Source organism: Rissa tridactyla, chromosome W, assembly GCF_028500815.1.
Source record: "Rissa tridactyla isolate bRisTri1 chromosome W, bRisTri1.patW.cur.20221130, whole genome shotgun sequence".
Classification (NCBI taxonomy): domain Eukaryota; kingdom Metazoa; phylum Chordata; class Aves; order Charadriiformes; family Laridae; genus Rissa; species Rissa tridactyla.
The window spans coordinates 25,892,648-25,916,747 of record NC_071496.1 but is presented as its reverse complement, the minus strand read 5'-3'; the positions used below and the strand labels follow the sequence as shown (position 1 = coordinate 25,916,747).

General features: G+C 44.6%; 1 protein-coding gene across 1 annotated transcript; it reads right to left on the bottom strand.

The window, feature by feature from the left end:
• Nucleotides 1–16,510: 16,510 nt before the first annotated feature.
• On the bottom strand, nt 16,511–21,958 carry LOC128902006 (transmembrane emp24 domain-containing protein 7-like). The gene is made up of 3 exons (XM_054184260.1): nt 21,690–21,958; nt 20,291–20,536; nt 16,511–17,778 (listed from the first exon to the last, which is right to left on the bottom strand). Exons 1-3 carry the CDS (start codon nt 21,855–21,857, stop codon nt 17,542–17,544), a joined length of 651 nt encoding a protein of 216 aa, XP_054040235.1. The 5' UTR covers nt 21,858–21,958; the 3' UTR covers nt 16,511–17,541.
• Between the last annotated feature and the right edge of the window lie 2,142 nt (nt 21,959–24,100).

Genomic DNA, 24,100 nt, shown 5'->3' with positions numbered 1-24,100 from the left:
CCTTCTGGCTTTCAGAAGTACTCGCACTCTGGCCCACGAGCGCTGAGCAACTACGCCCTGGCACCTCACCAGCAAGCCCAGTACCATCCCCACCCCCCTTCAAATCTAGTTTAAAGCCCTCTCAATGAGCCCTGATAACTCTTGTCCTAGAACCCTTTTTCCCCTGGAAGTCAAGGTATTCCCACCCGTTACCAGCAGGCCAGGCATTTTGTAGATCAGGCCATGATCAAAGTACCCAAAGTCCTGCTGGCAGGACCAGGTTCGAAGCCAGGCATTGATCTGCTGGCTCCTCCTATTTACCCCCTCGTCATTCCCCGCAACTGGGGGGATAGACGAGAACACAACTTGTGCTCCTGATCCCTTGACCAGGTGTCCCAGGGTCTTGAAATCTTTCTTCATTGCCCTTGGACTTCTTTTTGTTACCTCATCGCTGCCTACCTGAAAGAGCAAAAGTGGATAGTAGTCTGAGGGCCGTACCAGGGAAGGAAGCATCCTCTTCACGTCCTTGACCCGGGCCCCAGGGAGGCAGCAGACCTCCCTATGTACCGGGTCTGGCCTGCATATTGGGCCTTCCGCTCCCTTCAGTAGGGAGTCACCTATGACAAGGACCCATCTTTTCTTCTTTACCGCAGAGGTTTTAATGCGGGGGGAGGTCTGACTAGACCTCGCTGTCGCCTCCAGGGTAGGAGAACTATTGTGCTCATCATCATCCAGGTTCCTCTGCAGAGCACTGTACCTGTTACATAATGGCACCTGGGAAGATGGGGTAGTCGCCGGGCTGTCTCGAGTGCGGCGTCTGTTGCGCTGGGCAGGAACTTCCTGCCATTGCCCCCTGTCCTCCAGGTTACCACCTTCAGTTGAGGTGACAGAGGATAGGGAGTTCTCTGTTGCAGGGGTTCTGTCTGCCTGCGGGGTTTCTGTCGTGGGATGCAGGATTTTACTCCAAGAATCTATCTCCCTCTCGCATTCCCTGAGGCTTCTCAACCTACTTACCTCCTCCCTGAGCTCCTACACTAATCGGAGGAGATCCTCTACCTGGGCACATCTCCCACAGGTGTGCCCATCACTGCCATCCAACACCAGCGTGAGAGCAGGGCACACCCTACAGCCTGATGTCTGTGTGGTAGCATGTTCCCACAAGAGTTCCGTCTGAGAGGCTGCATCAGACCTGGTGGTTGTGGATCTCATGGATGCCACAGTCTTCTTGCGAGTAGTTACCATGGCTACCTGTCCGGGTCAGCAGTCTTTCAGCTCTATCCTCGACCTCCCTCGAGGTCACCTCCCTCGACCTGCTGGCCACGCTTCTCCTGATGCAGCCCAGGATAAGATTGGCTTTCTGGGCTGCTAGTGCACACTGACGGCTCATGTTGAGCCTCTCGTCCACCAGCACCCCCAAGTCCTTTTCTTCAGGGCTGCTCTCAAGCCAGTCACTGCCCAGCCTATATTGGTGCTTGGGATTGCCCCGACCCAGATGGAGGACCTTGCACTTGGTCTTGTTGAACTTCATGAGGTTGGCATGGGCCCACCTCTCCAGCCTGTCCAGGTCCCTCTGGATGGCATCCCTTCCCTCCAGCGTGTCAGCCGCCCCACACAGCTTGGTGTCATCGTCAAACTTGCTGAGGGTGCAGTCTATGCCACTGTCCATGTTACTGACAAAGATGTTAAACAAGACCGGTCCCAATACTGATCCTTGAGGGACTCCACTCGTCACTGGCCTCCACTTGGACATGGACCCGTTGACAGCCACTCTTTGGGTGCGGCCATCAAGCCAGTTCTTTATCCCCTGAATTGTCAGTCCATCAAACCCATATTTTATCAGCTTGGAGACCAGGATGTCATGCGGGACAGTGTCAAAGGCTTTGCTCAGGTCCAGGTAAATGACGTCAGTTGCTCTCCCCTTGTCTATTGATGTTGTGACCTTCTCATAGAAGGCCACCAGGTTTGTCTGACATGATTTGCCCTTGGTGAAGCTGTGTTGATTGTACCCAATCACCTCTTTGTTATTCTTCTGCCTCAGCAGTGCCTCCAGGAGGATCTGCTCCATGATCTTACCAGGCACAGAGGTGAGACTGACTGGCCTCTAGTTCCCTGGTTCCTCCTTCTTTCCCTTTTTGAAAATGGGGATTATGTTTCCCCTTTTCCAGTCAGTGGGGACCTCACCAGACTGCCATGACTTTTGGAATATAATAGAGAGCGGTTTAGCAACCTCATCCGCCAGTTCCTTCAGTACCCGTGGGTGTATCCCATCGGGTCCCATGGACTTGTTCACTTTCAGGTTCATCAGATGGTCATGAACCTGATCTTCACTTACAATGGGCAGTTCTGTCCAACCCCTGCCATTGTCTTCTGTGATGCCAGGAGTGTGGCTGGAGCCCTTGCCAGTGAAGACTGAGGAAAAGAAGTCATTGAGAACCTCAGCCTTCTCCATATCACTTGTCACCAGCTCCCCCATTTCCTTTCTGAGGGGGCCCACACCCTCCCTAGTCTTTTTCTTACCATTAATGTACCTATAGAAATTTTTGCTGTTTCCCTTGATCTCCTTGGCTAGATTTAATTCTAACTGAGATTTAGCTTTTCTCACCAGGTCTCCTGCTGTTCGGACAGTTTCCTTATATGCCCCCCATTCCAGCTGTCCTTTCTTCCACTCCTTATAAATATGCATATTTATGCATATATATATATTAGGAGGATGCAAGTTATCCACACCTTCTGAATCATAAGGTCCCAAAAAAGGGCCTTAATAATTCCTCTGCATCTACCTCCTGGATGAAAATAATTTTTAAGTATAGTAAGGTAGTTTTGTGTGTTTTCATTTGTTGTAAATTCCTGAAGATCTTACATCGTGATTTAACAAGACTATAAAGAAATTGTTTTTGCAAGGCTTCCACCAATGCTAAAATCTGTGCTTTATACTAGGAATATCAAGGATATTATACTAGGAATATCAAGGCCAAAACAACTTTTTTGAAGCCCTAAAGCTGAGAATTATAGGGAAACAGAGCAGGTGCTACAAATGTTGTACCTGAATCAAGTCACCGTACAGACAACTTTCCCCAGCTGACCTACACCCAGGCAGTGGGGTTGCTCCACAGCCCTACTATTGCAAAACAATTTTACAGCATTTCAGGCGTAGATACTACAATTTAAGTTTATTAAAATGAATACCAGCTAACAACAATTTTAGGGTCCTAACGTTGCCCAGGCCATTTCGAAGCATGCCTTCTGGTGCCTGAAAGGTGACAACAAATCAGTGCAGCCGACTCTGCTCTCTCTACTGTGGGAAAGCAGCCAAATGCTCGATTGCTGCTGTCTGACAGCAAACACAGGAGGTTCTGTCTGAACAACAGGAAACATTTTTTCACTGTGAGGGTGACTGAGCACTGAAACACGTTGCCCTAGAGAGGTTGTGGAGTTTCCCTCCTTGGAGATATTCAAAAGCCATCTGGACATGGTCCTGGGCAGCCTGCTCTAGGTGGCCCTGCTTGAGCAGGGGGGGTTGGACAAGATGACCTCCAGAGGTCCCTTCCAACCTTAGACCACTGCATCCAAACACAAAGAAGAAATAAACCATGCAATATATTCGACCAGTTAAATACCACTGCATCAATTAACTTCATACAAAGCTCTCTAAAGGCACGATACAAGATTTTGTGTAAGAACAACATGATGTGAACTGTCTGTTCTCCCCAAGCAAACTGGAATTCAAACTATTCAGGCAATCTATCAGAGCTCCGTTTGTGCCCCATGTTGGGTGCCAATAAATCTGTCGTGGTTTTGGCCAAATTGGCCAATGGCTGGCGACAGATGCTCTCCCCCCCTGCCTCTTGCACACGGAGAGGAGGAGGAGAGGTAAAGAGATTTATGAGTTTAGAAGAAACTAAACTACTTTAATGAAATATTAATAACAAAATAAAAAGGAAAATAATGAAATAGATACAGTATACACAAAACCATATTAAACTCCCAGGATGATGTCACCATCAAGCATTGGGGAAGTCCCAGGCTGGACTCAGCGACGGGTGGGAACTGGATTCCAGAGCTGGAGTCAGGAATGCTCGGATCAGGATCAAAAGCAGATGAACAGACAGGGTCCTCCTCGGCCATCGGCCATTGAAGAAAGAGAGATGACCCTTTGATCCCTCAGCTTTTATACTGAGCATGGGGCAGATGGGATGGGATACCCCTGCTGGTCAATTTTGGGTCACCTGTCCTGTCTGCTCCTCCCCGCAGGTGGGACCCCTCTACGTTTTTCCGCTTCCGACTGTCCAATGGGGCAAATAATGAAATTAGCTGACCTTGGTTGTTATAGCAATAAGTATAAGCAAGAGCCTCTCTGCGTACCATTCCTTGGCACTAATTGTAAACACTGGTCTTATCACTCTGAGAATGAACCGTTTTCGGCACAATATGCTGTTAATTTCAGAGAGTTAGAAGAGGCCTGGCTAAGGAGTTAAATTACTGAACAGAAAGTTGTTTCTGTTTTACCTCAAACCAGGACAACTGCCTATATATGTATATATAATTATATGCAGATTTATATATTATATGCACTTATTTATACATTAGGAAGATGCAAGTTATTCACACCCTCTGAATCATAAGGTCCCAAAAGAGGGACTGTATTGGGTTTGCATGGCAAGGTTTTGGTGGCAGGGGGGCTACAGGGGTGGCTTCTGTGAGAAGATGCCATAAGCTTCCCCCATGTCCGATAGAGCCAATACCAGCTGGCTCCAAGATGGACCCACTGCTGGCCAAGGCTGAGCCAATCAGCAATGGTGGTAGCACATCTGTGATAACATATTTAAGAAGGGGAAAAAGTTGCTCCACAACAACTGCAGTGGAAGAGAGGAGTGAGAATATGTGAGAGAAACAACTATGCAGACACCAAGGTCAATGAAGAAGGAGGGGGAGGAGGTGCTCCAGGCACCAGAGCAGAGGTTCCCCTGCAGCCCGTGGTGAAGACCATGGTGAGGCAGGCTGTCCCCCTGCAGACCATAGAGGTTAACGGTGGAGCAGATATCCCCACTGCAGCCTGTGGAGGACCCCAAGCTGGAACAGGTGGATGCCTGAAGGAGGCTGTAACCCTGTGGGAAGCCCGCACTGGAACAGGCTCTTGGAAGCACCTGTGGAGAGAAGATCCTACGCTGGAACAGGTTTGCTTCAGGACTTGTGACCCCATGGGAGACGCATGCTGGAGCAGTTTGTGAAGAACTGTAGCCTGTGGGAAGGACTCACATTGGAGAAGTTCATGGAGGACTGTCTTGCATGGGAGGGACCCCATGCTGGAGCAGGGGAAGAGTGTGAGGAGTCCTCCCCCTGAGGAGGAAGGAACAGCAATCTGTGATGAACTGACTGCAACCCCCATTCCCCATCCCCCTGTGCCACTTGAGGGGGGAGGAGGTAGAGAATTTGGGAGTGAAGTTGAGCCTGGGAAAAAGGGAGGGGTGGGGGGAAGATGTTTTAAGATTTAGTTTTATTTCTTCATTTTTCTACTGATTTTGATTGGTAATAAATTAAATTAATTTCCCCAAGTCGAGTCTGTTTTGCCCATGACTATAATTGCTGAGTGATCTCCCTGTCCTTATCTCAACCCATGAATCTTTTGTTATATTTTCTCTCCCTTGTCCAGCTGAGGAGGGGGAGTGACAGAGCAGCTTTGGTGTGCACCTGGCATCCAGCCAGGTTCAACCCACCACAGGGACCTGTTTAAGATGGGCTGCAGTGGTCCAGAGCATAAGTTTCCACTTCTTCCTTGATAAAAGAATTCACTGCTGTGTGAGTCAGCTGATCCACTTTTTACTTTTACTTTAAATCTATCTTTTTACTTTTACTTTTTTTTTTAAATAATTTTTTTTGTTTTGATAAGATGATCAGTTTTCAGTGGGAACAAGCTCTGAACTGCCTCTATTGAGAGCCTTGTGAAAGACATTGTATTTCATAGAATCATAGAATGTGTTGGGTTGGAAGGGACCTTTAAAGGTCATGTAGTCCAACCCTCCTGCAGTAAGCAGGGACATCTTCAACTAGATCAGGTTGCTCAGAGCCTCAGCAAGCCTGGCCTTGAATGTCTCCAGGGATGGGGCCTCCACCACCTCTCTGGGCAGCCTGTTCCAGTGTTTCACCACCCTCATTGTAAAGAACTTCTTCCTAATGTCTAATCTAAACCTACCCTGCTCTAGTTTAAAACCATTGCCTCTTGTCCTATCGCTACATGCCCTTGCAAACAGCCCCTCCCCAGCTTTGTTGTAGGCCCCCTTCAGGTACCGGAAGGCCACTATAAGGTCTCCCTGGAGCCTTCTCTTCTCCAGGCTGAACCACCCCAACTCTCTCAGCCTGTCCTCATAGGAGAGGTGCTCCAGCTCTCTGATCATCTTCGTGGCCCTCCTCTGGACCCTCTCCAACAGGTCCATGTCCTTCTTGTGCTGAGGGCTCCAGAGCTGGACACAGTACTCCAGGTGGGGTCTCACGAGAGCAGAGTAGAGGGGCAGAATCACCTCTCTCAATCTGCTGGCCACAGTTCTTTTGATGCAACCCAGGATGCAATTGGCCTTCTGGGCTGCAAGTGCACATTGTTGGCTCATGTCCAGCTTTTCATCCACCAGTACCCCCAAGTCCTTTTCTGCAGGGCTGCTCTCCATCACATCATCCCCCAGCCTGTATTGATAATGAGGAGGAGTGTCCTGACCCAAGTGCAGGACCTTGCACTTGGCCTTGTTGAACTTCATGAGATTTGCACAAGCCCACCTCTCTAGCTTGTCCTGGTCCCTCTGGATGACATCCCGTCCCTCTGGCATGTCAACCGCACCACTCAGCTTGGTATCATCTGCAAACTTGCTGAGGGTGCACTTGATCCCACTGTCTAAATCACTGATGAAGATGTTGAACAGCACTGGTCCCAGTACGGATCCCTGAGGGACACCACTCGTCACCCCTCTCCATCTGGACATCGAGCCATTGACCACTACCCTCTGTGTGTGACCATCCAGTCAGTTCCTTATCCACCGAACAGTCCACCCATCAAATCCATATGTCTCCAACTTAGAGAGAAGGATGTTGTGGGGGACCATGTCAGAGGCCTTGCAGAAGTCCAGGTAGATGATATCCATTGCTCTTCCCTTGTCCACTGATGTAGTCACTCCATTGTAAGGATTTACTAAGTCCTCAATTTGAGGATTTAGTGATCTTGAACAACCCGTGTCTGCTTTATTGGGCCTCACACTTGAGGCTTGAGAAGCCCATATGTTAGTATGAGCAGCCACTGTAAAGGAATCTGATGGAATGCCCCACGCCAGCCTGTACTGGCACTAGCAGGTGTTATGACAGAGATAGCATTCCAGCCCATCAGGAGAAGATATAGAATTCTGTTTGTTACACAAAATAAGAGGCACCGTGGCATGGGAGGGAGGAAGAACCTTTCCATGTATGAAATCTGTGCAGTGTGCTGCAGGAAAATCCATTTAGTTCTTCACAAACATTGGGTTCCCAGCATCCAAATGGACATAAGATTTACTATCTATATTCCTTGTGTAACAAGGGTGAAAACTACACACGCAACTCCCTCTCTGAAATGCTTATACACCAATGCACGCAGCACGGGGAATAAACAGGAAGAGCTGGAGATCTGTGTGCAGTTGCAGGGCCACGATCTCATTGCAATTACTGAGACGTGGTGGGACAGCTCACATGACAGGAATGCTGTCATGGATGGCTATGTCCTTTTCAGGAAAGATAGGCCAGCGAGGCATGGTGGTGGAATTGCACTCTATGTGAGAGAGCATTTGGAATGCATCGAGCTCTCCCTGGGGGGGGATGAAGAGAGGGTTGAGAGCTTGTGGGTAAGGATTAAGGGGCAGGCTAATGAGAGACACTGTTGTGAGTGTTTATTACAGGCCACCTGATCAGGATGGGGAAGCTGATGAGGCCTTGTACAGACAGCTGAAGGTAGCCTCACAATCACAGGCCTTGGTTCTCATGGGGGACTTCAATCACCCTGATATCTGCTGGGAAGGCCACACAGCCAGGAATGTCCAGTCCAGGAGGTTCCTCCAGTGTATTGATGATAACTTTTTGACACAGGTGGTACAGGAGCCAACAAGGCAAGGAGCACTCCTGGACCTGGTACTGACAAACACAGAGGGACTGGTGGAGGACATTAAGGTTGTGGGCACCCTAGGTTGTAGTGATCATGAGAAGATACAGAGTTCAGGATCGTGAGTGGTATTCACAAAACAACAAGAAGTAAAATCGCAACCTTGGACTTCAGGAGGGCTAACTTCGACCTCTTCAAGAAACTGCTTGGAGAGATCCCGTGGGCTAGGGCTCTGGAAGGCAGGGGAGCTCAAGAGAGCTGGTTGGTATTCAAAGACCATTTTCTCCAAGCTCAGGATTGGTGCATCCCTAAGAGCATGAAATCGGCCAAGGGATGCAGGAGACCTGCATGGTTGAGCAGGGAGCTTCTGAAAAAGCTCAAGTGGAAGAAGGAACTTTACAGCACGTGGAAGAAGGGACTGACCCCTTGGGAAGATTACAAGAATGCTGCCAGAGCGTGCAGGGATGAAACGAGAAAAGCCAAGGCCTCCTTGGAATTAAACCTGGCAAGGGATGTCAAGGTCAACAGGAAGGGCTTCTACAAGTATATTGGAAGCAAAAGGAAAACTAGAGAAGTTGTGGGCCCGCTGTTGAATGAGACAGGAGCCATGGTGACAGAGGATGCGGAGAAGGCAGAGTTACTGAATGCCCTCTTTGCTTTGGTATTTACTTCTCAGGCCAGCCCTCAGGAGTCCCAGACTTTGGAGAAAGTAACAGGGAAAGAGGAAGACTTCCCCTTGGTTGAGGAGGATCGAGTGAGGGATCAGTTAGGTCAAGTAGATATTCACAAGTCCATGGGCCCCAATGGGATGCACCTGAGAGTGCTGAGGGAGCTGGGGGAAGTCATTGCTGGGACACTCTCCATCATCTTTGAAAGGTCCTGGAGAACAGGAGAGGTGCCTGAGGACTGGAGGAAAGCCAATGTCACTCCAGTCTTCAAAAAAGGCAAGAAGGAGGAGCCGGGGAACTACAGGCCAGTCAGCCTCACCTCCATCCCTGGAAAGATGATGGAACAGCTCATTCTGGGCATCATCTCAAGGCATGTGGAGGAAAAGAAAGCTATCAGAAGTACTCAACATGGATTCACCAAGGGGAAATCATGTCTGACTAATCTGATAGCCTTCTATGATGGCATGACTGGATGGATAGATGAGGGGAGGGCAGCGGATGTTGTCTACCTTGACTTCAGCAAGGCGTTCGACACGGTCTCCCACAGCATCTTCATAGGGAAGCTTGGGAAGTGTGAGTTAGATGAATGGACAGTGGGGTGGATAGAAAACTGTCTGAAAAACAGAGCTCAGAGGGTCGTAATTAGGGGCACAGAGTCTAGTTGGAGGTCAGTGACGAGTGGTGTTCCCCAGGGGTCAGTACTGGGTCCGGTCCTGGTCAATATATTCTTCAGTGACCTGGATGAAGGGATAGAGTGCACCCTCAGCAAGTCTGCCGATGACACAAAGCTGGGAGGGGTGGCTGACACACCGGAAGGCTGTGCCGCCATACAGAGAGACCTGGACAGGCTGGAGAGTTGGGCAGAGAGGAACCTTATGAAATTCAATAAGGGCAAGTGTAGGGTGCTGCACCTGGGGAGGAATAACCCCATGCACCAGTACAGGTTGGGGGCTGACCTGCTGGAGAGCAGCTCTGTGGAAACAGACCTGGGAGTCCTGGTGGACAACAGGATGACCATGTGTGGAATAATTACTAAATTGGCCAAGAATACAAAAATACAGCATTGTTCACACATTAAGGAAAGTCATAAAGTCAAGAGGCTTCTGAGGTAGAATACAGCCGCAGCTGGCACGCGAAGAATGCAACATCTGCGATTCCCTGTACAAGGTTGTTTGCGAAACTACACGAGGGATGGAACGGAACGCGCTTGTTCTGTGGCCTTCCCTTGTGACGAATAGCAGATATGGGGACGAGATGGTACTACGGAACTGATAAGCAGCCTACACGCTACCCAAGCCAACATTTCGTTAAATGTTGATGAAATGTTGTCCTTTGTGCGAACTTTGCTCACCACAATGTACCAAAACACACCTCCATCCTGGAGGCTATCCGCCCCCAAGGTGCGAACACTCCTCCTTGAGTACATTAATCATAATAAAAGTACGTATGACTAAAGTCACTCAAACTCCACTTTGAAGATAAAAAAAAAGTATAAAATAGCCCAAGAGAGAGGGGATGTCAGGGAAGACACCATCGCGAAGAATTCCATCGCTGATTTCCGGGATCAGTCGACGGGCTGAGCCTTTCTTCCCCCCTCCATAGGGATGCCTTTGGGTAAGACTTCAATTACACCGAGTGCTTTCTCAGGGACTTAGAAATTTCTCTAGAGAATCTCTACCCTACATTTATAGCCAGGCTGTATCGTTTATAATTTTGTTGCCCGTTTGTATACTTAACAATATCTTTATTTGCACGTACTTTGCAGACAGTGTATTTATCACCGGCAATCCTAAAGAACCTGTATATCTGTTGTTTAAATAAACTGCACTGTTTAAGTAGCTAGTCGTTTCACTTTCTCACTGAATGCGACCAAAGACTCGAGAGTGGCCGTGCTAGTTCAGGAGCACGACTAGACTGAAGGTGCAGTCCACTATTAGTGTATCCAAATCGTAATAGTTTAATACATATTAAACGCGATTGGACTGATAGTGCTGAATTGGGCATCACTCAGAATTTAAACCTAGCCGCACCTAGCCTCCCACCTCGGTGAGGAGTGTTAGAACGCAAGGGGGTTTATTTTCTGCCAAAACCGCTTGGCCCCTTTTCACGCAACACCATGAGCCAGCAATGTGCTCTTGTGGCCAAGAAGGCCAATGGCATCCTGGGGTGCATCAAGAAGAGTATGGCCAGCAGGTCGAGGGAGGTCATCCTCCCCCTCTACTCTGCCTTGGTGAGGCCGCACCTGGAGTACTGTGTCCAGTTCTGGGCTCCCTGGTTCAAGAGGGACAGGGAACTGCTGGGGAGGGTACAGCAAAGGGCTACCAAGATGATTAGGGGACTGGAACACCTCTCATGAAGAAAGGCTGAGGGACTTGGGTCTTTTTAGTCTGGAAAAAAAGACAGCTGAGGGGGGATCTTATCAACACTTATAAATACTTAAAGGATGGGTATCAGGAGGATGGGGCCAGGCTCTTTTCAGTGGTGCCCGGGGACGGGACAAGAGGTAATGGGCACAAACTTGAGCATAGGAAGTTCCACCTAAACATGAGGAGGAACTTCTTTCCTTTGAGGGTGGCAGAGCACTGGCACAGGCTGCCCAGAGAGGTGGTGGAGTCTCCAACTCTGGAGACATTCAAAACCCGCCTGAACGCGTTCCTGTGCAACCTGCTCTAGGTGACCCTGCTCTGGCAGGGGGGTTGGACTAGATGATCTCCAAAGGTCCTTTCCAACCCTACCATTCTGTGATTCCTCTTTTTATTCTATCACATTAAAACAGCTATTTTATTAAGCCATCTGTCATCATGCCTTTCTTATTGAGATCTAGGAAGAACACTGCACCATCTCTCTCTTATTTCCCCCTCACCCCCAGTGCAGCACACCTTCCAATCCTGGGGTGCCAGGCACCTAAAAATACCCCACACCACTACTTGACTATAACTGTAACATGTCACAGAGAGTAGAATTTACCCAGATTTCTAGCCAAAAAACTTTCTTTAATCCACAGAGTGTAAATATTCTCAAAAGATTTTGAATGTAGAGCAACCAACAAAGGAGAAGAAAAAACAGGAGGGAAAAAGCCATTTTGGAAGGTGCCCACATACCACTGATGGTTACTATATCAGGTTTTTAGAACTTAAAGTTGTCAAAGTGGTATGTGCTAAGATTCAACAATAAGCTACACAGTATAAAATACCTGCAACCACACATCTATCTACTATATAACAATTACTTAAAGCTTATATCCCATCATTAGACATCGCTAGATAAATCTTTCTAGGTCATCCTGTATTAACAGGAACAGTTACCATAGGTCATCATTCCAGGCCTTAAAATTCCACTCCAACTTAAAAACTTAAAAAACTTAAAAACTCCACTCCACTTAAAATTCCACTCCAACAGGAACAAGTTTATAATTAATATCGCATGCACTGATAATGTGCTGAGCAAAGAGCCAGTAACCACACCATCTTTATTCCCCACACCACCCCCCCTTTGTTCCCCCCCATTATTTCCCCCCCCCCAATAGTTTTTTTCATTATGTGTCTACTACAGGCCGCCTGATCAAGGGGAACCTACTGATGAAGCCTTCTTCCTCCAGCTACAGGAGGCATCACACTCAAAGGCTCTCGTCCTGCTGGGGGATTTCAACCACCCCAACATCTGCTGGAAAAGTAACACAGTGAGCTGTAGACAATCCAGGAGGTTCCTGGAGTGCCTTGATGATAACTTCCTAAGACAGGAAATACACAGCCCTACCCGAGAGGATGCGATACTGGACCTCATAGTCACCAATGCGAGTGAGCTCATTGAGGATGTCAAGATTGGAGGCAGCCTGGGCTGCAGTGACCACGCAGTGGTGGAGTTCACAGTCCTGAGGGATACACGCCAGATGAGGAGCCTAATCAGGACCCTGAATTTTAGGAAAGCAAACTTCCAGCTCTTCAAGGAGTTAGTCAATAGGATCCCCTGGGAAACTGCCCTCAGGGACAAGGGAGCAGAACAGAGCTGGCAGATCTTCAAGGATGCTTTCCACAGAGCACAAGAGCTCTCGATCCCCAGGTGTAAGAGAAATCAGGAAAGGCAGGCAAGAGACCAGCATGGCTGAGTTGAGACCTGCTGGTCAAACTAAAGGGCAAGAAGGCAGTTCAAGCAGCATCAGGTGTCCTGGGAAGAGTATAGGGATGCTGCCTGGTTATGTAGGGATGAGGTCAGGAAGGCCAAGGCACAGCTGGAGCTGAACTTGGCAAGGGACCCAAAGAATAACAAGAAGGGCTTCTAGAGGTATGTCAACCAGAAAAGGAAGGTCAAAGAAAGCGTACCCTCCCTGATGACCAAGAATGGCAAACTAGTAACAACAGAGGAGGAGAAGGCTGAGGTTCTCAACTTTTTTGCCTCGGTCTTCACTGCCAACCTCTCTCCTCACACCTCCCGAGTAGGAGGACTGCAGGACAGGGACTTGCAGGACAAAGTCCCTCCCACTGTAAGTGAAGACAAGGTTCGCGACCACCTGAGGAACCTGAACATATACAAGTCTATGGGACCTGATGAGATGCACCCCAGAGCCCTGAGGGATTTGGCTGATGTAGTTGCTAAGCCACTCTCCATGATATTTGAAATGTCATGGCAGTCAGGTGAAGTTCCCTGTGACTGGAAAAAGGGAAACATTGCACCCATTTTTAAAAAGGGTAGAAAGGAGGATCCTGGGAACTACTGACATGTCAGCCTCACCTCTGTGCCTGGGAAGATCATGGAACAGACCCTCCTAGAAGCTATACTAAGACACATAGAAGACAGGGAGGTGATTTGAGACTGCCAGCATGGCTTCACCAAGGGCAAGTCCTGCCTGACCAACCTGGTGGCTTTCTACAATGGAGTGACTGCATCAGTGGACAAGGGAAGAGCAATGGATATCATCTACCTGGACTTCTGCAAGGCCTCTGACATGGTCCCCCACAACATCCTTCTCTCTAAGTTGGAGAGATATGGATTTGATGGGTGGACTGTTCGGTGGATAAGGAACTGACTGGATGGTCACACACAGAGGGTAGTGGTCAATGGCTCGATGTCCAGATGGAGAGGGGTGACGAGTGGTGTCCCTCAGGGATCCGTACTGGGACCAGTGCTGTTCAACATCTTCATCAGTGATTTAGACAGTGGGATCAAGTGCACCCTCAGCAAGTTTGCAGATGATACCAAGCTGAGTGGTGCGGTTGACATGCCAGAGGGACGGGATGTCATCCAGAGGGACCAGGACAAGCTAGAGAGGTGGGCTTGTGCAAACCTCATGAAGTTCAACAAGGCCAAGTGCAAGATCCTGCACTTGGGTCAGGACAATCCTCATTATCAATACAGGCTGGGGGATGATGTGATAGAGAGCAGCCCTGCAGAAAAGGACTTGGGGGTACTGGTGGATGAAAAGCTGGACATGAGCCAACAATGTGCACTTGCAGCCCAGAAGGCCAATTGCATCCTGGGTTGCATCAAAAGAACTGTGGCCAGCAGGTCGAGGGAGGTGATTCTCCCCCTCTACTCTGCTCTCATGAGACCCCACCTGGAGTACTGTGTCCAGCTCTGGAGTCCTCAGCACAAGAAGGACATGGACCTGTTGGAGAGGGTCCAGAGGAGGGCCACGAAGATGATCAGAGGGCTGGAGCACCTCTCCTATGAGGACAGGCTGAGAGAGTTGGGGTTGTTCAGCCTGGAGAAGAGAAGGCTCCAGGGAGACCTTATAGCGGCCTTCCAGTACCTGAAGGGGGCCTACAACAAAGCTGGGGAGGGGCTGTTTGCAAGGGCATGTAGCGATAGGACAAGAGGCAATGGTTTTAAACTAGAGCAGGGTAGGTTTAGAGTAGACATTAGGAAGAAGTTCTTTACAATGAGGGTGGTGAAACACTGGAACAGGCTGCCCAGAGAGGTGGTGGAGGCCCCATCCCTGGAGACATTCAAGGCCAGGCTTGCTGAGGCTCTGAGCAACCTGATCTAGTTGAAGATGTCCCTGCTTACTGCAGGAGGGTTGGACTACATGACCTTTAAAGGTCCCTTCCAACCCAACACATTCTATGATTCTATGATCTTGCTCAACTCGAGTTTTTTTCCAATGGCCTTAAAGCATGTCTAATTATGAATAGTTGACTTATACAGTTCTCAGTGTACAGTAATTGAAGTAACAATCAAATGTCAGGTGGATTAACACTTTTGAAGATAATGTGTTAAAATACTGGGTGACTTCTCAAATTATTTTGTTTTCATTTGGTAGGGGAGCATTATTCTTACAAAAAGCTTTGAATAACAAATCAGATGATATTCCTATATTAATTTATATTTTCCCCATACAATATTCACAGGGTCTTTTTGTCTTATTCAAACTTATTTTTTCCTCCCTTCAAACTGAAACAAGAACTAACATTTCAGGACAGGAAAAGAAATTATGTAAACATAAACAATGCAAGAAATATTTGAAAACTTTCACAATTTCAAACACAGCTCTGTCTCTCTAAAATTTGTATCATGTTTTTCATAACCCCAAAATAAAGGCATTTTTAAGCTATTGCTGCATATTATACAGCATCATACCAGAGGTTTGGTTCAGATACCTAACTTCACTGCAAAATTCAAGTCCACTAAGCCTCAGCAGGAATAATATTGAGCTAAACAGTCCCATTCAAACGTTAAGAAAAATTAGACATGTATGTGACAGCCAGGTAATACTTTGCTTACCCCATTGCTTACCAATTTTGACAGTACACAGAACTGACTTAGTGGGAAAAAAAAAAGTTTCAATTTTTGAAACAAATTTTTTTGTTGTGATTAAAGCTACTCAACAAGTGATATTCAGGCTTCAGAAGATTATAGTGGACACAATCAAAATTAAATCATGTTTTTATCTAATTCTTGCACCTAAACTGTACCATTTGTATAATGAAACAAAAAAAATACTGAAGATCAGTTGCTGAAACATAAGGATAAAGCATATATGTACAATCGAGAATATTGTGTGCAGGTATAAAAAGAAAGCACTGGCTTTTTGTTTTCTGATCTTTGAGATTGTTACAATTTCAGGGAAGCTTGCACCTCAAGGAGTAGACTGCAATATTGCAAGTTCAATATAAGATAGAAGGACATTATTCATGATTTTGAATAGAATATACATTAAGCTTTTTAATACCCCTGTGACCTTTTAACTCATATCTGAAGTGTTAAAGGTTTTTTTTCTTCAGTTCTGAAAGAGTAGTTTATCAGCTTACAACAGAACAGGGAGAACTTTTTTTTGAACTACCACACCATTTTAAAATTAGGTTGTCTTATATCAATTATGCAGAGTGTCTGAGCGTCACTTGGACATGTGTATGTGTAAAACATGTCAATTTTTTTTTTTTGCTGGAAATAATACAGGCAATTAATGAAGATTTAGCATTCTTTCTCCGCTTGCTGAAAACTAGTTTAAGTGGAGTCTTTTGAATTAGAGTTAGAATTTTTTTCATCTTAGTTTTGTTTGTATGCACTTAAAAATTGGTCAGAGTTCATTTATTCCTCCAGAACCATATGATGAAGTTTAGCTTTATTTTGACTACCTCAATTCAAGCTACTTGTATGTACATACATTTACTATCTTCCACATCCAAATAAAACAAGATTTTATTACAACACTAACTGAAGACACGAGCAGTGGAAGCAATGCAGCTAGAAATCTACCAAAAAGATACCCCAAAATATTTAAAATATTTCATGACCATTAACAGAAGAGAGTGGCAATTACATGCACATGGCCATAATGTGTCAGTGCACCAATCAGGGAAATAAAGTTCACAGCACTCACGCAATGCAGTATTAGTATCAAACGGGCTTCTTAAAAGGAAAACAATTTAATAAAAAGCTTTGCATGTGCCTAATGTATGCAATGTAACTGTCCAGTGCTGGTGCTGTATTGCTTGATAAAAATCAAACTATCTCTGGTCTTAAATCTGACAAGCAGCAGCACAAGTATAGAGATCACACAGCTTCAGCGACAGAGTTACAAGATTCCCTATTTTATTGCATTTTTAAAAACAACTTGGAGATTTAAGTTTTTGAATAGAGAAAGCACATTGCCTGAGTAGTCTCAGTTTAGAAGTTTAGTAAAACATTGTAAAAGAAGAAATGCATTATATTTTAATGTAGAAAAGTGTGTATTGAAGCAAATGCACTCAAGTATAAAATTTATCAGGTTTTGAAGGTGGAGAATTACCAGGCAGGTGGAGAATTTGCACCACCATGTAGTATCAAGCTTGCAACAGTTTTACAGATAAGCAAAGGATATGATTGGATTTTTTTTTTTTGTTACAGCAAATCAAAACAGTGCAATACATCTTGCAACTACAGTTCATCCCATTAGCTTATTTATAATCCAATACATTCGGCCTGAAAATTTAAGTCAAATAAAATTTTCACGACTATTGTCCTTCATATCAGGCACTAGATTGTTGGGTTCTTTTAAAGCATTATACCACAGATGGGTAATCTTATTGGTAAAGTCAAACTCAATTTTTATTAAAATCAGCAAAACCAAAGAGAGGCTGGTCATTGACAGATATTTAATACAGGTATCAGAAAACATTAAGTTTACTCTATATTTCAAATTGGGTGTCCCTTTCATAACTTTTGGTGCGTGTTTTGAGATTTTAATCAATGAGGAGGGATAGACATTTAGATGTTTCACATATTTAGTTCCTTTGTACCTACAATTAACTGGAGAACAGTAATTTCACAAGTGAATAGCATGATGACCTGAAGCATTATCACTACCAGTTATGATCCAACACGGGTTGTTGTGGTTCTCTTATCTGAGAAGAAGCTTTTGAGGAGAAATACCTGCCCAATACTAACTACAAGAAGAATGATTGCTTCCCCTATTGACCAATATGCTACTCTTGTGTTTAAATCCTCTGCTCTGCTGCGGCCTTGTGCTTCTCTCAACCGGAAATGAGTCTGATAATCAATGACAGACTTCAAAGCTTCATGAATTGAAACACACGCAGACTCCATCTAGAGAAGCAAACAAATACACAGCTTAGTTAAGAACCCTTCTAACACTTGTTCTATGAAGTTTTGTAGTTTGATATTTAAAATTAGGATTCACATAGCTTTACAGATGAAAGATTATCTCGGTCCACTGTCAGACTGAAATACTATAAATCTAACATATTAATCAAGTTTTAAACACGGAAATGTGACTAAGTACCAAAGCGTCCAAAACTGCAGACCAAATAAAAAGTAATGCACTCTAAGAACCACAAACTGAATATTAAAATTCATGCATGTTTGGGTTCAAAAGTGAATATAAACACTGTATTGAAATATGTCAGAGATCCAACATTTGTTAATTCCACCTACACCAGCAAAACAAGCAGTAAATCTCTCTCCAGATTTAGATAGCTAGTAAGTTTTTTATATCATTAAGACGTGCATAGTACATATTAAAACTCTTTTAGATTTCAGAAGTATGTGATTCTTCATTGCATAATTCTCAAGCTTCAGTTTCACAAAAGCCTGAGATCTAGATTGCTGACCTCAACATGTTCTTTTGGCATGAGACTCTTCTATTAGTCACATATGTAAAAAATGATTAGAGAAAGGACAACTCAGTTATTTTTCAGTGTTTCTGGATGCTCCCTACCATATTCATATAACAAACAGTCAAGACCAAATTGCCCAAGTGCACTTGCCATCTTTCATAAAAATCGCATTCCTTTTTCTAACCTGAAAAATCTTAAACTTTTCAATCTACGTACTACAGGCTTTCCAAGACCTAAATCATTTTACACATAAACTACGTCCATTTTCAGTTTATCTTCTGAAAGTAAGAGTCAGTACCCATGATTGTCTTTTGACCATCAAGAGATTAATGAGTATCTTCAAAATACTTACATTTTAGAACAACTAACTAACTGGCTACCCCCTAAAATTCAGTATTTCCTGAAGATCAAAAGCACAATCTATTATAAAAGGAAGTGTTTGACACCCTAATAAAAACCACTGTCAGTTACTTATAACTGTGTCAAATCAGCTTTTCAAGTTGATGACTTTCAGGACAGGTGTCTGAACAAGTCCAAGATATTATTCTAAACAAAATTCAGGAAGGGATTTCATGCATTAAGTTCTGCCATTTGTTTCACTGCTAAATTATAGAGCCCTCTGCTACTCTGCAGCAGGGATCTTAAATTTAAACTAAGTCTAGTTTCAGGGATTTACCTTTTACAGTCCCTGTGAAAGTCTGACCACATTTGGTCATACTACAAGCCTCAAGAAAATTGCAATGGAGAACCTACTTACCAAAGATGTGTTATGCTTTGAAAGTTAACTTCCCCTTTCTCAAAGATCTGATTTGCATTAAGTATGCTACAACCCATTGATAAACTTTTTCTTATACCTTCTCCCACAGCCTGCAAAGATGCTGGATCTAGAATCTGCATGTTCTGTGTTCTCAATACTTTCTACTGGTGCCAAAGTAACAACCAACAAAAACCCCCAAATACACAAAAAACCAAAACATGTAACAGAATGCACAGAATGAAGATTAAAGAAAGCGCGGGGAGATAGGGAGCTACAGGATCAAGAATCAAAAGACAACATAAAGCAGACAAGAAAGGTGATGAAAAAAAGAGATAGAGATACGAATTATAACTGAATTCACAGCAAGTTACCTACTTGTTACAAATCTTTAGCCACTGCAGACTTACATGGGGTAAAATCGAGTGAGTAAAGTAGATATTCAGGAAGTGGCATTTCTACCATTGAGTTCAAACTAGTAAAATAGCGGCCACGTCCAGCATTTTAAAATGTTTTTTTTTTTTTTAAAGTGAAGTTTGGTAACAGTTATAGTGTAAGAACGTTAGTGAGAATTCGTGAAGTGACTATTCCAAGTGAAGTTGGATGGTTTAGTTTGGGCAGAAGTGGTGTAAAGCTAAAATTCTGAAGAAAGAAGGGTACATTAAAAAATTAAGTCTGGAGCAAGAATACTGCTTTGCCACTTAAGTGTTTTATAAATGATATATCTAGAAGCCAGTTAAGTATGACAGATTTTGTTCATTTGTTTATTTTTCTAGAATTCTCTTCCCATTTTAAAAGTGACAGTTAAATAAGAGATCAACCATTCAAGTCTTCCCCTCAAAAAAGACTCTAAACTATATTAATATAAAAACAAATTGTTCTCAAAGTTTTTCCAAAGTTCAGGAATTTTGAAAACCCTGATCCATTGATATTTTACACTTTATAAAATCCACACTTCCACAGACATAGAATCATGACATAAAAAATTTCCCTTAAACTCTAGGCCACTGTATATTTTCCCTAATTTCCACTTAAACACTTGGTAATTCCTCCTCAGCTCTGCATTCTGCAAATCCTAATTTTCAGAAAAGGTTCACTTTTAGTAACTCAGGTTATTTTAAAGAAGCTCCAACCCATTCATTTTCAACAGTAATATAGATATCTAATGCAGCTGAATTTGAAAAACATTCCCTCCACCTAACAGCTGCTATCAAACACAATATTTTACCTGAGTAAGTGCAGTTGCTCTGTTCTCACTAGGAAACAGTGGTGGATCTTCTCCAACCTGGAAATCAAAGTACACAGTTTTGTGTGTGAAAGTAGAGAACTCATTACTGAAGCAGAATTTGTATGTTCCATTTCTGGATGCAGTAAACGTGAAACTATCATATTGTTTCTTCATCTCTTTGTATAATACAGCACCATCAGGACCTTCCAACCGACAGTCAACATCATAATGACCTCCAGTGATCACCTGAAAACAACAAGAAATTGTCTTAAGCAGAACAGACATCCAACTAGCACCTCCCCCAACTAGCACCTCCCCCAACTAGCACCTCCCCCAACTAGCACCTCCCAATTGTTTGATCTGACAAATGTTTTAAAATAAAATGCATTAATTTAAAAATCTTTCAATACAAGTTTGCAAAAATCCTCATCCTATGGAAGACTCACAGAACAATTCAAAATAAGATCTTTTAAATTGAGGATATGTAATATCAACTGTGTTTTCTAACAGTTTATGAGGGAAGTTTTAGTTACCTCATTTTAAGATACTGGTACTATAGCAAAGGTTAGAGCAGATGAAGTTAGATGAGGCAAAGACATTACTGAAATAAATCAGTAATTTACTATATCCACAAGCCCATCCATGCAATTTATTCAGCAAGTTGAGATTGCCAAAATGCAATAAACCAGCTCCTTTGCATATGGCCTAAACTGTCTAACTAGCCTATTCGGTCAAGCTACTTTATGTTGCAGGAATGGTGTATGTTGAGTAGAACAGGTATTACAGCCTGGCTCATTTTCATATGTTCGTGTAAACAGAATTTTAGAGGTTCTGCTGCCTCACTCCTGCACATTTAATGACAGTATTTCTTTCCAACACCAGCACATTCAGATTGTGCCTACAAGCAACTCAAAACTTCATGATTGTCTCAAGTACCGTCAGCCTTTGATTGTTGTCGGTCTATAGCACAATGTTCTGTAGAATCAGACTAGCTATCCTGTCTCTGCAGCAAGAGCAACTGGCAGTTTAGGTATTCGTAGCTTACTATTCTAAGTTAAATTTAATCCTTGCTCCAAACTTCTTGCCTTTAAGATAAGGCATCCTGAAGGATCGAGAGACTTCTATCCAAAGGCACAACCCTTTTTATATGCATACAGAAGCTTTCTAAAATAGTAGACAATTTATTTGAAATATTTAAATATTTATTGAAACATATAATGCTATAAAGATTTATTCAGAGGTGCCAAGCACCAGATACAACATTTCAGATAGGCTGTTTGTATAATGTAGTTTGAGTGCCCACCAATTTATGTAGGTATTAAGTTATTAAAACCCTAATATTAATGATCAAAGTGAAATAACAAGAGATTCCCCGGGGACCAAGGGAAGTAAGGAGTACCTGAAATTCCAGGGTGCACTTAGTGCCCTGGACAATCTCCTCATAGAAGCATTGCTTGGCGTTGTCAGGCAGCTCGAAAGTGATCTCAGAGGCCCGTGCCGTGCAGGCCACCAGCAGCAGCGTCAGCCACCCCCACGGTCCCGCGGTTCCGGAACCCCGTAATAGCATCACTCAGCGTACAAAGGGGACTAATGATAACAGAGATTGAGCCGAGCGGAAAGAGGGCAGCCCTGCGTCGGAGGCCAGCACTCGCGGAACCCGGAGGACGATGTCTGCGGCACCAACCAGTCACGACAGAGAAACCCAACTGAGGAAGCGCACTGCAGACCCGAAAGCAACCACGGCGCCTAGTACCGCCCTCAGAGAAACACTTCCGGGTGAGCCCCCATAGTTTTATAGACGTGGTGTTCAGCGTGGAAGGGGGCATTCCCCGCCTCTCCCGTTCGTGGTTGCGCGTTTGCTGCCTGGCAACGGTTGCCAGGGCGCATGATGGCCTGGCACCGCCGTGGGGCCCGTGCCCGGCCGTGACACTAGCGAGCCGAGGTGGTGTCCACGTTCATACAGACGACCCCTCAGCACCAGAGGTACCGTAGGTGCACGCGCTAGGGCCGCTCATCCTAACTTTGTGCTGAGGGGTACTCAGATTACATAGCTAATTTACAGATATTTAGCCAAGTACTCACACCTAAGTCTCTAGAGAATTCTCCTCTCTGTCATACCTGCAAGGCACAGTCCAGGTTCCCAAACGTATCAAAACTTTTGGCTCTATGTCTACTGTATGCAATTATCCAGTGGTTAAACTGTTTTCAAATTCCCTTGAGGCATGGTTTAGAGCTGAAATAGTGGACTCCATTCTCCAAATGCAAGTGAAAAGTGTCTTAAGTACTCTCTCTCTGTATATCTTCGAGTTACTGAATACACAGGGTTGAGTTTCAGAGTTGGAGTTTGACTTTATATGTCATTTAACATTCATTGCTCCAGAGAGATAAAGTGTAAGATCAAAATTAAGTTCTGCTGTTTAAAATGTTCACACTGGCTGTGGGAATATCAGATTTAAGTTCTACTCCAGTGAATATTCAGTTATTTTTACAAAGTAAAACAGCTTCAGAAGAAGAAATCAAAGATGACCCTGTAGTGATCCTGACTGAAAAACCATTGTACATTGAGAAATTAGTGATCCACATAACAGGTAACCTGCTGTACTGGTTTTAGCTGGGATAGAGTTAACTTGCTTAATAGTAGCTTGTACGGTGCTATGTTTTGGATTTGTGATGAAGACAGTGTTGATAACACACGTTTTAGCTATTGTTGAACAGTGCTTCAAGGCATCAAAGCCTTTTCTGCTTCTCACACTGCCCTGCCAGTGAGTAGGCTGGAGATGCACAAGAAGTTGGGAGGGGAGACAGCTGGGACAGCTGACCCCAACTGACCAAAGGAATATTCCACACCATATGACATCGTGCTCAGCAATAAAAACTGGGGGGGGGGGGGAGTTTTGCTGGGGCTGCTATTGCTCAGGTACTGGCTGAGCATCGGTCAGCTGGTGGTGAGCAATTGGGGTTTTTTTGCATCACTTGTTTTTCTTGGTTTTGGTTTTATTTGTTGGGGTTTTTTTTTCTTCCTTTTTTTTTCTTATTAAACTATATTTATCTCAACCCATGAGTTTTTATGCTTTTACCCTTCCAATTATCCCCCCCATCCCACTGTGGGGAGAGTGAGAAAGCAGTTGTGTGGTGCTTAGCTGCCTACCAGGTTTAAACCACAACATGTGAGTAGGCCCAGGCCTATGCTCTGCTGTGCTGCATGTACAGCTTGGCCTTCAGGCTTGTGTTGTGTTGCTCAAACTCCTTGGCCTCAGGATAAACTCAGCCAGTTCACTGTAACAGAGGACCCTGAAGGCAGCTCCCACTTGGTACTGGCGATTATGCCACCTGTGTGTCCTTGCCTTTATCTATGTCCCGGTTTGAGCAGCACAGGACTAATTTTTCTTCTAATGCCTGGGAAAACGGCACTTTTAGAAGAATCTAGCATCTGAATTTGTGAAAATATTTACTTTATAGCCAGCTATGGTATGTAGGTTTCAAGGTCTCAGTGTTTTCAAGTTAGCCAGGTGCAGGGATGAGGAGGAGCAAGGCCTGGGCACTTGACCCAAGCTGGCCAACAGGGTTATTTCATACCATGAATGTCACATTCAATATAAATTAGAAAATTTGCTGAGGAGTTTCTCTCTTCCTTAATAGTTGCCATCCTGAGAACTTCTTGCCCCAGTGACGGACCCCTGAGGCCTTCCCTTCCTCCCAAAGCTGTAGTATTCGCAGTGTCCGACATTTTCTATCCACTGTTGGCAGTGCACAGCTTCCTACTGATATAATTGGCTGAGTACAATCCTCATATATTTCATATTGGTATCG